This window comes from Canis lupus, chromosome 18 (genome assembly GCF_048164855.1).
Source record: "Canis lupus baileyi chromosome 18, mCanLup2.hap1, whole genome shotgun sequence".
Taxonomy (NCBI): Eukaryota; Metazoa; Chordata; class Mammalia; order Carnivora; family Canidae; genus Canis; species Canis lupus.
The window spans coordinates 16,929,133-16,944,481 of NC_132855.1; the positions used below are offsets into that span (position 1 = coordinate 16,929,133).

The following is a 15,349-nucleotide window of genomic DNA, read 5'->3' on the forward strand; positions in this document are numbered from 1 at the left end:
ACTCAGTCAATTAAGAAAAGTACTGATTGCCGGCTGCAAAATATCCCCATGGTGCCAAAATGTCTGTGGAGTGGGTGGGGAGAGGGAGGGAAGGTGTGATAATTAAAAGAATTGTTACTTGCGATGTCACAGGAGCCGATGTGTTAACTCTGCATGCTGGGAAGCTAGAGTGCTCCCAGCTGCCACGGGGAGGGAGGATGTGGTTTGATCCCTGGCACCACTCATTGGGACAAGATGAATCACAAATGTGTTAATAGTGAGGTTCCATGTCATAATGTGCCAGATGGAGGTGGTTACATCTCTGATTGATTGCCTCCTGGCCAAGACAGGGGTTTTCCAGAAGGCAAAATTGGCATTGGAGCTCTAGGGATCAGTAGGTCTTTATTTTGGTCAACGTGGACCTGACATTCTAGACTTTATGAAGTGTGGCTACCCCAAGACGTGGACAGCCAGAAACAGTATGGGGATGAGGAAAGAGGTGATGAGGCTGTGATATATGGAAGATTTTTGCTCTGGACGGAGGTCCTCTGGCTAAATGTGGCTGTTAAGGAATCCACATGGGGGTGGGGTGGGGGGCACTGGAAAAAAGGGGGTGGGGAGGTGCAGTAGGCACCCCGCTTGTGGACGAATTAAATAACTAGAGGGAGAGAGAAAGAAAGTCCAAGAAGAGAATGAGCTTCAGACAGCAAATCCCCAAGGCAGCAGAGTGTGGGTGCCAGGCTGAGGCCACCGGGCAGAGCTACAGAGCAGAGCATTGCAGGGTGACCTTCCTGCCTGTTCCCTCCCACTCACCCCGACCGGAACCACCCAGCTCTTTGTTGTGGTGGTTTGTTCCCCCAGTGCAAGCTTCCAACTATAAACAGCCAACTACAAGGGCAATAACTGTGGCGTCCTACTGGGAACTAACGCAGCCTCTCGTGCAGGCGCTGGGTCCTAATACAGGACAGTGAATAAAGCTTCATTACAGAACAATGGAGTTAGCTGCCAGAGCCTACAGATTTGAATAAACAACAAATAAGCAACATCTGCTCCAGCATATGTGTATGGTAAAAAAAAAAAGTCACAAAATAAAAGAATTTGTAAATGCCAAAAGCAACACTAAACTGCCAGTGCTACTGTAGAGTGAATTTTTAATTGCACATGCAAAGAGGCAGGCTGTGGGTATTAGTCTCACATATGTCTTGTTGCTGCCAACCTGGGAGTATAGATGAATTTAATTAAATAAGGATTATCCCTTCTCCCCAGTACAATTACTTATTTATAACAATGATAAAATTGCCTAATAAAAAAATTGTAATATTTCAAAAACAAGCCTAGAAAACACCCTGCTTTCCGTGTAAGTCGTTCAGGGCTGTTTGAGTTTGAGTGTGTCTTTTAAAATTAAGTCTCTGCCTACTGCCAAGGAAGAAAAAACAAACAACAACCCTTATCATAAAGCCTGCTGCAGTTAAACAGCCAGAGATGGCATTATGGAGAAATGTAAAGAAGACACAGAGCAGCACGGGAATTGCCTTTCGTGGGGTGGGTAGAAAATTAAGCAATTGGACTCAAATTGAGGCTAGGCGACGGAGCCAAGGGACGGGGCTGCGGAGGCTTGGGCTCTCCCAGTGGCCTGGTCCTAGTCGGTTGTGCGAACAGGCGGTCATGGTCACGGGTGATCAGTCAGTTCCCTTCATGTTGCCTATCCTTCTTCCCTGTGTGCTAATTCTCTGCAAACAAGTAACACCACCCACACCAAACAAACAACAAAAGAGGTGGGCACTCCAGCCTCTCTTTTCGGTGCCAGCGGAGTTCATGTTTTACCTCCAAGTTAGCAACCCACATCGTCGGGGAGGCCGGTGGTGATAATCCAAGTATGAAACTGTAGATGGCAAAGCAGATTCATGTGTGAATGACTACAGAAATCAGGATCTTCTGAGTCTCCTGATCTAAGTTTATCTTTAAGCAATTTTGTTGCCGCAATAGCTTTTCTGCACTAGAAGTTAAGGCAAGTGCTAAGAGCTTATGACCAGGTGCATTCAAAGTCAATTCAGAAGCCAGCCAGAAACAAAAGGCAGTCAGGGGCTCTGAGGTGTGGGGCTGTGGGCAGTTACGTGGTCCTTCCACCTCGCTGTGCTCATCTGTGCAATGGGAATAGTGACCATAGGATCCACCTCCAAGGGGGGATTCAGTGAATTAATACATATAAAGTGCCTGGAACCACACCTGGCATGGAGTAAGTGCCTAATAAATGGTGAGAAGAATTTAAAGGGATGCTTTAGCAAGGCACTCAAATCTGTATTTGGCTCTTTCTCGGATGTTAATAGCTTTTGATTCATCTTTTGCTTTTCCTTCGTGACACTTAGGGCAATTGTAATTCAGTAAGTAAGTGGTTCCTCCAGATACTCACAGGCTCCCCCGGACTAAGTTCTGTTTTGCTTTCATTTGTATCCCCGGCACCTAGACCAGGTTCTTATATGTATAAGTGCTCATAAATATTCATTGAATGAGTGAATTCAGTATGGAAGGAGGAATAGATTTGAATCCAAAAGATCCTGACTTGAAATTTGGTCCTCTCTTTGCCAGCTGTGTAAACTCAGGCAACTTGCTTAATTTGTTGATGTCTTATCTCTAAAGAGGAAAGAGTAGTATGGTGATTAAATAATGTAATTGAAACTGTTCAGGACACTGCAAATGTATCAAATATAAATTGTTAATTAACAATGAACTGCTAAAAAAAAAAGAAACAACAACAAAAAAAAAACAATGAACTGCTTCCTAATAATAATTGTAACTGATTGGAATATCGAATTAGGCAACAGATTCCTTGTATATTCAGGTAAAACAACTTTCTGAGAGTTGTTGCTGGAACGTTTGCAAAACCAAAATAAATGAAGTCTACACCGCGTAGGACTAAATGCAACATGCAAAAAGAAAGCACCAATTCATAGATTTGAAAGGAATATACATATTGGAGACAGTCCGGATTTACAAATACTGAAATCCATGCCAGTAAGATCATTAAAAATACCATGTGCTGTATTTTAAGATAATCATATACTCTGCCCACAGTGCACTGTTGCAACATTAAATCACCACTGGTGAATTAGAAGGGAAACTCTTCTGGCTAAGGTGGGAGAAGCTTAGATGGTGTCATGTATGCGGTTCCCTGATGGGTCAGGCACTGTGCTAGGCCTGGGGATGGCAGGTAAATAAGACAAGATTCCTATTCTCAAGCAGAACATAATTTAGTGTAAAGGAGAGAGGCATAAACAAATGATTACTGTTTTTCCAGATGAGTCCTGCAGAGGTGTTATTTACCGAGGCTAGCGGTAGCATAAAGGGAGCGCTTACAGATAGAGAAGAAAAAGGAGATAGAGTAGTAGGACTGTGGAGTTTGTCGGCTAAGAAATGAGAATGGGCTATTTTTGATGTTCTTCTAAATTAGTATTACCAGCCCCTATGACATAACAGAGAGATGTGAGAGAGAGAGAGAGAGAGAGAGAAAGAGAAAGATTGAGAATGGGAAATTAAAAGATTTAACAGATCTAGTTTTAACAGAATTAAATTTTTTTTAAAATTTAAAATTTAAAATTAAATTTAACAAAATTAAACAGAATCTAGTTTAGTGGTAATTGGTGAGGAAGAAGACTGAAAGGCCAACCAGGAGATGAGGCACCTCTTCAAAACTACCTTTTCCAAATCTGCTTTGGAACAAAAATCTTATTTGCAAAACCTTAATAATTTAGCTGTCATTAAATACCCCCCAAAATATTTCATTTGTAAAAATGACCATTGAGCATTACCTTAGTTGAATGATTAGTTTGTTGTGGACAAATTAGCGAATACAGAGAAGCAAAAGAAGGAAAAACCATGATTGTCTATGCTGTGTACACTTGTGCTTTCTATTTATTTATTTATGTATTTACTTATTTATTTATTTATTTTTGTGGGAGGGTCGAGGGTTAGAAACTTGGAAGAAAAAATATTACCTGAAACTCATCACCACGAGATGGTCACCCAACTATTAACATTTACAGTTTTTATGTGTATCATATAGATTATATATGTGATTTCATATAAGCAAATTGAGATGTTTTTCTGTAGAAACGCATTTTATCTTATGACTTGTTTTTCTCTCTTAATTGTAAGTTTTTAACCACTGTGGCATGAAATACCAGTTTTCTTTTTTTTCCCAGTTTTCATTTTTGATGACCGCATAGTGCTCCATATAATGTATCATGATTTATTTAAACAATCCTTTATATTGGATATTTAAGCTAGTTCTAATTTTGTACATCTCTATTATAATTGCGGTGGGATAACATCTAGTGGGATACCCCATAGGAAGATAAACACAGTTGCAAAGTTTCTGATATATATTGTTATATATTGCCTTCCAGAAAGCAATGTGTATCCTTGCCAACATTAGATTATATGATGTCTTAAACCTCCATCAATTTAATAAGTCATTTGCCTATTTTAGTGTATCGTGTATACTTTTAGACTATTACTGACGTTGAAAACTGCTTCGTTTGCACTAGCTTATTTAATATAATTCCTACTGACATCTTTATATTTTGTTCAATTCTCTTGCATTGGGAAATTTCAAACATGTATAAAGTATAGAAAATAACACAACCTATATTTATCCCTTGTAAACACCCTTCAGTTCTACTAAAACTTAACATTTTTCCATAGTTACTTTAGATTTTTTTTTTTTTAAAGGAAACATTGCAGATACAGTAGTCTTATTTACCTGGGTTTATCCCTTTCTGATCCCATCGCCTCCCTCCTTACCTTCCTTCTCAGAGTTAACTAGAATCCTGAATTTGGTGTTTATATTTCCAATGTACATTTTTGTGCTTTTACTTTGTATATACATTAGACACCAAGTATTGCTAAGGTAAATATATTTTATATATTGTATGCACCTAACTGTAATTCATTTACCCCTATCTTATATTCGTGATATTTTTTCATGTGGACAAATTAACTTGCTTATTATCATTGCAGCGTATTATTCTACTCTATGACTATGCTGCAGTATCATTAACCTTATTCTTATTGATTTGATTGCCTTTAGGTGTTTTTTTCACTATTTCAGTGTTGCAAAAAAGTTTTTATATGTTCATTCATCGCATATATACTACATTTGTAGTTCATTCATATACTACAAATGAAATGGCTGAGTCAAAGGGTCTGTGCAACTTTAACTCGACTCGATTTTGCCAAACTGCTTTGCAATAGGCTGTACCAATTTATAGTCTCCCCAGTTGTGTAAGACTATTTTCTCCTTTCACCAATACTTGGTAGAATCAAATTTTTAAAATTCTGTCAGCCTAAAATAGTATCTAATCATTTAAATTTATTTGTTCCTAATTATAATAGCATAGAATGGGTTTTCTTCTTTATCAGTTAATTTTTAAATATTTTGCTGAATATTATTGTAGATAACTTCTACTTTGTGATATTGTTTGTTTTTGAAGTATAATTGACCTGTGACTGGTCTTTGAACTTTGTGTATGCTGTCTTTTTTGAACCAATATTAACAATTATAATAAAGTTGTATTATCAATATTTCTTTTTACAGTGTGTGCTTTTTGGGTTTCCTGTTCAAGAAATTGTATTTTGCTCTCAGGTCATAAATACACCCTGTTTATTTTCTTCTCTAAGTACCAATGCTTTGCTTTTCACATTTAGACCTTTGCTATACTTGGATTTATTTTTGTTAATGGGACAAGCCAAGGGTTTAATTTTTGATCTTTTTTATATGGATAACCAATTAATTGTATCAATCACATTCATCCTTTCTCCACTGGTTTTGAAATGCTTTTTCTGACTTTTCATTTCCATACATGCAGGGGATCTACTTCTGAACTCTATTTCACTGGTTCATCATCTTAAAAAATTTTTTTGTAACAGTGGAGTAACACCTTACTCCCAATTATGATATAAGTGTTCATTTCTAGTAGCACAGATTCCTCCTCCATGATCTTCATTATTATCTTAGCTTTTCTTTGCCCTTTACTAGTACATTGGGATTTCAGGACAACCTTGTAGCTTCCACACAAAAATTAAAACAAAAACCTACTCTATTATGATTTTTATTGAAACTGTTTTGCCAATTTTATTACTGGTGGAGATTTGGTTTCTTTGTAATGCTGAGTGTTCCTGTTCATGAACATGACATAGCTCTGCTTTTATTTAGGTCTTTGTTATGAGACATAGTAATATTTTATAATTTTCCCAATAAATACCCTGAATCTTCATTTATATATATTCAAAGGTACTCTTGCAGGTTTATTGTTGTTGGAACTGTGAAAGAAATATTTTTTTTTTCCTTTATGTCTTCCTAACTGGTTATTGGTGGTGCTTGGAAATAATACTGATTTTTGCATTTTGCTCTTGCATTCAACAAACTTGCTAAACCTTGTTATTCTATTTATATGCCTATTAATTCTCTTGGGATTTCTATGCAGACAGTTATTTCGTTTGCAAATGTGGACAGTTTGTAAGTGTGTATACATCTTACTTCGTGGTTTTGCCATTCTGCTTTGACCTTTAGTTTAATGCCGAATAAAAGTAGTGCTGGCAGGTTTTTTTTTTTTTTAAGATTTTATTTATTTATTCATGAGAATACACAGAGAGGAGAGAGAGAGAGGCAGAGACACAGGCAGAGGGAGAAGCAAGCTCCATGCAGGGAGCCTGACGTGGGACTCGATCCCAGGTCTCCAGGATCATGCCCTGGACTGAAGGCGGCACTAAACCGCTGAGCCACCCAGGCTGCCCAGTGCTGGTAGGTTTTATTCATGGTTGAACAGGACTTCCTTGAAGGTTTCATTGTTAGGATTGATATTTGCTATCAAGATTTGGTAGATACCTCTTAGACTAAGAAAATTTCCTTCTATTTCTACTTGCAAAGAATTTTTGTTAATCCTTTTTTGTTTATGATGCTGTTTATGATGAAAATACACTCTCAGCTTGTCATTTACATTTTAATTTTTTATGATTGTTTTTCATATATAGGTATTAAATGGTAGGCTGTGAAAATTGCTTAATTTAAATAGCTATTGCATTTTAAGTCGAGCTTTAAAAATAGTTGTCTATTCCAAAATGATGTAAAATTCACCTACGTTTATACTTTTAGACCTTTTATAATGTGGGTGTGGTTTTTCTGCATTTAACTGTCTATCTGAAATTTCATTCATCTGAAGTTCTGTTGGTAAACAGTGAAATATTTTATAAAAATACAAATCGTTTTCATAAGCTATCAAATTTATCATATCATTTATTTCCTTTAATAATTTATCATAGTAGTTGATAAATTATTTTGGTTTTTCAATTGTTGAAACACTGAAATCTTGGAATGAAAGCTAGTTTTCAAGGATTAGTATACTTCTAATGTTTTACTGAACTTAAATCATCATTACTGAAAAATGTTTACATCTGTATTCATAAGTAAAATTTAGTTCAGGTTTTGTTTTTTAATCTAAAAGGAACTGGAAAGATTTACAAATGTTTACATTATCTGGAAGATTTTTACAGAAGAGCCATTATCTCTTGAAAAAATGAGAGAGCCTACTTATGCAACAATTTTGGTTTTATTTTGTCACTGTTCATTGCTGTTCTTAGAGATAGTTTTTGGTAAACTTAATTTTTGTTTGTTTTCCCCTCTCTGGTACTAGTTTACTTAGCAGTTCTATTACGATATTTTGTTAATGTTTTGGTTTAAAATAGATATGTATATTATGAGTATTGTCAACATAATACCAATATAAAATTTGTTACTATGAATACATACATTTTCTAAAATATCACTCATACTAATTATCCCTGGTTTTAATTATACCACTTGTATTGGTATTGGTATTCCTTTATAATTTAAAACATAGGTTTTGGATATGGTATAACTTCTTTTATATATCAGTGGTTCTGTCTTTTCTCTAATTTTATTTTGATTATCTAATTTCGTTAGTATGCATTTCTCTTTTATTGTTTGACAGCTTTGTTTTTATTCCCCACATGAAAAACTAGTGTTTTGATTTTACTTATCAAATTATTTTTTTCTGCTTTCTAAATGATTAATCTCTAGCTTATTAACCTCTAACTTCTAATTATGCTTATTTTACTGTTTTTATGATGACTTCTTGAGTCAAATAATTTATTTCAGTTTTTACTTGTTTGATAATGAAAGCAATTAATGCTATGAATTTGCCTCAGATTACTGCTTCTCTTCCAATTCTTTAATTTTATATGAAATATTCATCATTATTATTGAAATGATCTGAACCTACAGTTTTAAATGAGCATCTTCTGTATTTATTTTAGGATGGAAAAATCAATCCTGAAGACCTGGATTTAGTATTTTGTTTTGTTTGTTGGGAGGAGGAAGTGTTACTTGTATTTTTATTATTAAATTCAAATATTACTGCATTTATCCATGGTAGGGTGCCCTATACATAATGTGTGCATATGTAAGGAATCAGTGAGATAATCTTTGCATTTACAAACTGTTAACTCTTCTGATAAAGTATACGAAGAACACTGAGAAAGAATATTGTTATTATCAATTACAATATTAATTATCATCTATCACCTTTTATTATGTCAAACTTGATCTGTAAAAAGCTGAGAGGAATAATAAAATCTCCCAATTTTGGAAGAGATGTTGATCAAAAGATACGAAGTTACAATTATGTAGGATGGATAAGTCTAGAGATCTAAGATATCTGGTGAGTATAGTCAATAATACTGTGTTAAATATTGAGAATTTGCTAAAAGAGTATAGATTTCAGGTGCACTTACCACACACATAAAATGGAAAGTATGTGAAGAACTGATATGCTAAATAGCTTGATCATAGTAATCCTTTCAATATGTATATGTATATCAAATCATCATGTTTCACACCTCAACTACATATAATTTTTATTTAAAAATTAAAAAAAGAAAAAGTGTCCAAAAATTTTGGACTGGTTGTCATGGGGAGCAGTGAATTAATAACAACAATATCTCCCATTTTTATGGTGTCAATTTCCTATAGTATCCCCAGAATTTTTTGCTAAGTAGTGTTATGAAAATAACATATGCACATGGTAACAAAAGAAAATTAAAAGATGCCAATTAATTTAAAACATGTTAGTTTCCCTTCTGTCAAGGTACTTCCATTAGCAGTTCCTTATATGCTCTTCCAGATGCATCCTGTGCATACTCTCTCCCTTCAGTAGAAATAGATATTTTTTTTAATAAAAAGAGGTGTCTACACAAAATCTTTTGCACATATTTTTTCTCATTTAACAACTGTATGTCTCAGAGACCTTTCCATATCAATGCGTAAGTATCTGCCTCATTTCTCAAAATAATGTCTGAATAGATTTTAATGTAACAATGTACCATAATTATTTAAAACTAGTTTATACTTTTGGGCATTTAGGCTGCCTCTAGCATATTTACTATAAATATGTTTTTGCAGTCAAAATTCTTATGTGTACACTGGAGTCTACTGATGGGTCAAATTGCAAACTGGAATAGTTGCATACATTTAAAAGTATGTGACATTGACAGATTGTACTTCAAATAATTATGACGATTTTTAACTGACAACCAACAATGGATAAGTTTGTTTCACATTTTTACTCTCACATGATGTTACTAAATATTTGTGACCTAGAACCACAGTTGATTATTATCTATCATGGTTCTGTGTGTTGACTCAGCTCAGCTCTGTGGTTGTGGACTGGATTCTCTCATGTGGTGGCAGTCAGATGACATCTGGGTTGAAGTCATCTGAAAGTCTGACTGGATTAGACATCTAGGATGCCTTCCTTATTCACACAGAGGCTCATTCAAGGCTGTTTATCAGAGTGGACATTCCCATGTGGTTTGGGATTTTCACAACATGAGAGCTGGGTTCCCAGAGAGAATGTTCTGGGAGCAAGTATTTCAACAGCCAGGAAGCAGCCAGGTGGGTTAGGGGCTATGCTCTGGATGTAGCACAGGATCACTTCTGCCATTTAATGGTACCTTCATTTTTGAATGAAATAATTTTTTTAACTTTGAGTCAAAATTCATTCATTTAAGGATGCCTGGGTGGCTCAGCAGTTGAGTGTCTGCCTTCAGCCCAGGGATCCCTCGTCCAGAGATCGAGTCCCCCATTGGGCTCCCTGCATGGAGCCTGCTTCTCCCTCTGCCTGTGTCTCTGCCTCTCATGAATAAATAAATAAAAATCTTTTAAAAAATTCATTCATTTATATTCATACACATATATAAATTCATTCATATATATAATTTATTCCTATATATAATGAATTCATTCATTCATTCATATATAAATAAAAGTAATACTTTTCCCTTTTCTCTATTAATAGAAATAGAACTTGTTTTACTTACTTTTTTCCTAGTCCTATTTTTTCTTGGATTAATGACACTGTTTTTGAAAGTAATAAATTATATTTGCTTTACTTTAGTTCAGATTTTCTCCATTATGCTAACCTTCACCCATCTTACTTTGCTCTCTGAATTTGAAATTAAATATAGGTTAGTGCTTTTGCCTAACTTACCAAATCAATTTTTGGAATGATTGGGGTGACTTACATGATATCAGCAGACCTCTTAATTGAATGTCAAGGAAGGCAGTTCCTATTGGCACAGGGACCTCTAGCTTCATTGAGAAGCATTCAATTAGATGGAAAACAGATGCTTATTTTTGTCTTATAAACCTCAATGCAGGTTATGTGGTAATTACTTCGAAGAGCAGGATAACAATTTATGTAATCAGCAGGACCCTATAATTACTAATGCATAATTTCTAAACAGCATTTAGCAAAATGAGGCCCATACATACACTTTGTAATGAAAAAGATGTGTTTGACACCACACTAAATTAAATTAAAAATTTGCATATTTTCTTCCAGGAAATGCACTAGCTTCATCTGCTTTATTTTGCTTCACTAATCCCTGTCTACTTTTAGCTCTGTTATAGGATCATGGAAATGCTGAATCACAATGATGGCTGAATGGGAGCATAAGAATGAAGAGTAGAGAAAGCTCTCCTTCTTTGCTGTCTAGGATTATATAACATGATTCTGAAAGATTATTTGGAAGGTTACATCTAGGCAACTTGTTTCCACGAAGAGTTTAATAAGAAGGTCCTACCATCACTTAATTTAGAATATAAGTGCTAGCAGAGAAACTTAAAAAATTAACCCCACTTATCAAAGGACCAGTAAAATGATATGACTTTTGTAACATCAAGCAGTTGTCAGTAGGAGTAAGAAAGTATTCCCTCAGTCCCAGTCCTATGTGGAATCCATTCCACTCTCTTGATCAAATCACACAGAGTTAATCTTAGACAAAGCACAGAGTGCATTAGCCCCAGGGATATCGGACAGATCTGTAGTAAGTTGTTTGAAATTTACATGTACACTGGCATTGCTAGTAGGTTTTTAATAGCAGTAGGTAGAAATAGTAGTGGTAGTAAATAGCAACAGTGGTAGCTATGCCATCTTTTTTTTAAAAGATTTTATTTATTTATTCATTTGAGACACAGGGGGAGAGGCAGAGACATAGGCAAAGGGAGAAGCCTGTGGGGAACCTGATGCAGGACTCAATCCAAGGACCCCCAGAATCATGACCTGAGCCAAAGGCAGACTCTCAATCACGGAGCCACCCAGGTGCCCCAGCTATGCCATCTCCTGAAGATGAAATAATATGTAGTTTAAGTCCTACATATAATAATAATAATAATATGTAGTTTAAGTCCTACATATTAAGAAAGTTGAGTACTAGTTATTTACATTTTCTCTCTGAAAGGCCATTGATGACATTGCACATCTTGATAAATCTTACCTGCAATTCCCGACATCATGTCAAGAGGATTACCAGTCTCTTCATCAAAGCTCTGGACCTGAGACACCAAAATACATCAATCTCATTAGGGATGTTTTCATAATAAATTCACTTCATTTATTTAATCAACATATAATGAGTGCCTACTGGCTACTGCTAAGAGGATTAACCATGATTTCTGAACTCAAATAGCTTACAGTCTGCTGCAGGCAGGTGGCACATACAAGGCACTCAGGATAAAGATTCAGAGAACTAAAGAAGATCAGGAGAGAGAAATGCGGGAACCACTTCTGTGTGGGAGGAATAGAGACCCTGTCTGGAAGATGTAACATTTGAGTAAAACTTAAATAATAATATTATTATTCTATATTTTTTTTCTCCTAAAGAGCTTTAAATATATTTGGAGAAAGCAAGTTATTTCCCACATTTAATTTTATCTCTCTAAGAGATTTATTTATGACTTGGTAAATTTATGGAGAGCAATTCAGAAAATTCACAACTCAGTTGCTATACAGAGCTTAGCTCAAAGAAAATTTGTTTTCCAAATTGATAGAGCAGAATTTATTTTTAAAATTCTTTCAGAAATTAATATACTACTCTAGAGAATAAAATTAGGAGTAAAAAATTTCTTTATGAGTAATAATATAGATTACTATAGAAACTTGATAAATAGAGTTAAAGAAGGCAAGAAAACATTACTCTTAATACCTCAGAGTGCATTTTTGCAGGTCTCCTTTTTAATTTTTTTTTCTGGATATAGTAATGCAATCAAAATTTTTCAATCAAAGCTTAGAAGGAGAACTTTTTTTTTTTTTTCCCACTTATAGGATTTCTTTGAAAACATCATTTTTAATGACTTTACAATAGACTATATTTGGAAAAGTACATTAATTTACTGATGTTGGAATGTTTTCTAGCTTTTGCAAATAAAAGTAATGGTAAGATGAGTATCCTGGTACATAAATCTTTTTCTTACATGTCATATTATTTATTTGGACTAATGTCTATATACTGAAAGCTGAATCAAAGGATATTTAAACACTGTCGTGCATGTGGCCAAAAATGACCTTTAACTCAGGAATAAAGAACTGTGAGAGTATAGCTCAGCAATGTAAGAAATATTTATTCCTCCTTTTTAATCCTTCATCTCTTTTCTTCAAAGAAATTGTTTCATACTTGTAATTAATTAGACTTACTTCTTAACATTAGTTTTATTGGTTTTGTAACTCAAACCATGTTCATAATATAAATTTTTAAGTACACTAAGAAAATTATTTTGCTCTGATCATTATCATGCAGAGAAGTCCATTTAGTGTGATGTAAAGTGTACATTAATCTATCGAGAAGCAACCCTCAAACAACAACATCTCAATAATTTAAAATGAAAACCAGGTGTATTCTTGGATTATTCCACCAGAGCCAAACTCATTAATACATTTTTAAAAATTTAAAAATTAAAAATAAAGAAATAGTTGTTAATGTTGGAAACATTTTCCACCTAATCAGGATGCCAATTGGTATTGTTTAATAATATGGGCAACAGTCTCACATATGAGTTCTAGAGAGCAAGATCCTTGTATGGAAGTGAGAGAAAGATTAAAATGTTTTGTGGCGGATATAAAGAAGCATCCTACCTTGACTTTACAATTGCAGAGGCTTCATTAGTATTAAATTCTCTTAATATGTTTGGGAATTAAAAAAGAAAGGAACAGACTTAATTTTACTAAGAAAAATTAAACACCAAAATATGTTGATTTGTGCATTAAAAATATCTATGCACAATTTTCTTAGAATCCTAGTTTTGAAAAGTGAGCCAAATATTGCCAAATTCAGCTGTTGGTAGGACATTAGGGAAAGCATCATAGATCGATCTGGAGGCAAATTGTGGCCAATCACAGTTGAAATTCTGATTGCTGGATATTTAAGGACATTGGCTCATGTTTTAAATGCCATGAAAATCTGCCAATTTCACACATATTTTTCATTTCTTATAATTGGAATTTTAAATTTGCCATTAAAAAATGACTATTACATCTGGCATTAGCTCCTATTTGAGATGCAACCTACCCAAGCTCCATTTACTCATCCACTGGTATTGAATGAAACAAATATTTTTCTCCCAGTCTGTGATGAGGATGTAATATTTCAAGTATATGTTTTAGAAAAAACAAAATTCAAGTAGTGAGTTTCTTTTTATATTGTTTGGGGGGCTCTGTCTTAGTTATACAGAGAGACTCTCACACAAAATCTAGGCAAATATTTAAAAAACATCATAAACAAAGTTAACTATGTAGTTCAATAGAATATTCTGTTTCCCTGTGGATGCCATCCACAGACTAAACTAATAATATCAAATATTTTTAACGTTAATTTACTCATTCACAAATATTTGCTGAGTACCTACTATATACTACTGCACATGAGTTTGTTTTATTTTGGTGTCTGAATTTCTTCCCACCCCCCACATATACTACTAGCTAGCTTTTCCTTGAATAATTGTCATTTAAGAATATTTGAAGGTGTACCATGCAAGAACTGGCACTCTTTTCTCAGTCCTTTTTATGCTGAATATGATATTAATCTATCCCTGTACTCTCACATATAGATGGCATCCAATGGACATTATTTTTCTCTAAGTCAGTCTAGCCTGACAGGAGACCGCAGTGTCTGTGGGGTGTGCCAACAGGCTGAAGATGGTGACATTTCTTGTTTGGACTGTAGGTGATAATAGCAGACTGGCAAATGGATTACAGATTTTCTTGATATTCTTTATAGCATTTTAAGTAGTTTGGTAATTAAATAATCTTTGCAGGATTGAATTAAAACCAAATAATTTTTCTTAGTGCCACCTCAGCCTATCTTCAAATCAGGGCAGGAGACCAAAAGTCTGCTTTTTCTCCATTTGTAATTTTTATTCATTTGTAGGCTACTGGTTTACATTCAGATTAACATTTTAAGGTTCTTGAAATCATTTCTGACATAGGATATGTACACATACAAACATATATACTTAGATATTAGGATCATTGCCAGCTACATATTTTGAGGCAACGAAATAGATAGAAGACTATCTTTGTGGAATGGGGAGGGCTACCAATAGGCATATTCACCTAATTCCTCTTCTTTTTAGGCTATGGGTCAGCCTTCCTTTCTCTAAGTTCCTTGGTTCTCTTAGCCCCCTGGCTGGTTAAGGACTTAGCCTCAAGCTCCTCAGATATCCCAAATATGTCTAGAGTGACATAAAAGTTTACTAGTATAGCTGTCACTCTCCCAGCGTGTTACAGGTTTCTGTGCCATCCCTGCCACTACACAGAGGTTCCATTGAGGGCAGAGTCTGTACTCCAGAGCCTATCAGGGTGTGTGGCCTGTGGAGGGCTCAAAGGAAAGGTGGTCCCACCTTGGGATTTGCATACAATCCTGCCCCACTCCTGGATTTACATGATAAAGGGGATTTTTTTCTTTTGTACTTCCTTCCTCATTGTATTAAAGAATAGACCAATCTGTGAAAATATGTATATAT

The 15,349-nt window shown here is 34.9% G+C and overlaps 1 protein-coding gene across 6 annotated transcripts in view; it reads right to left on the minus strand.

The window, feature by feature from the left end:
* ITPRID1 (ITPR interacting domain containing 1) overlaps positions 1 to 15,349 on the minus strand; it is a 134,172-nt gene that overhangs the window by 35,752 nt on the left and 83,071 nt on the right. For all 6 annotated transcript variants that reach the window (XM_072783580.1, XM_072783581.1, XM_072783579.1 and 3 more), the window contains one exon: positions 11,830 to 11,887. In XM_072783580.1, the coding sequence (XP_072639681.1) occupies positions 11,830 to 11,887 (58 nt within the window). The remainder of the gene's footprint in view (positions 1 to 11,829; positions 11,888 to 15,349) is intronic.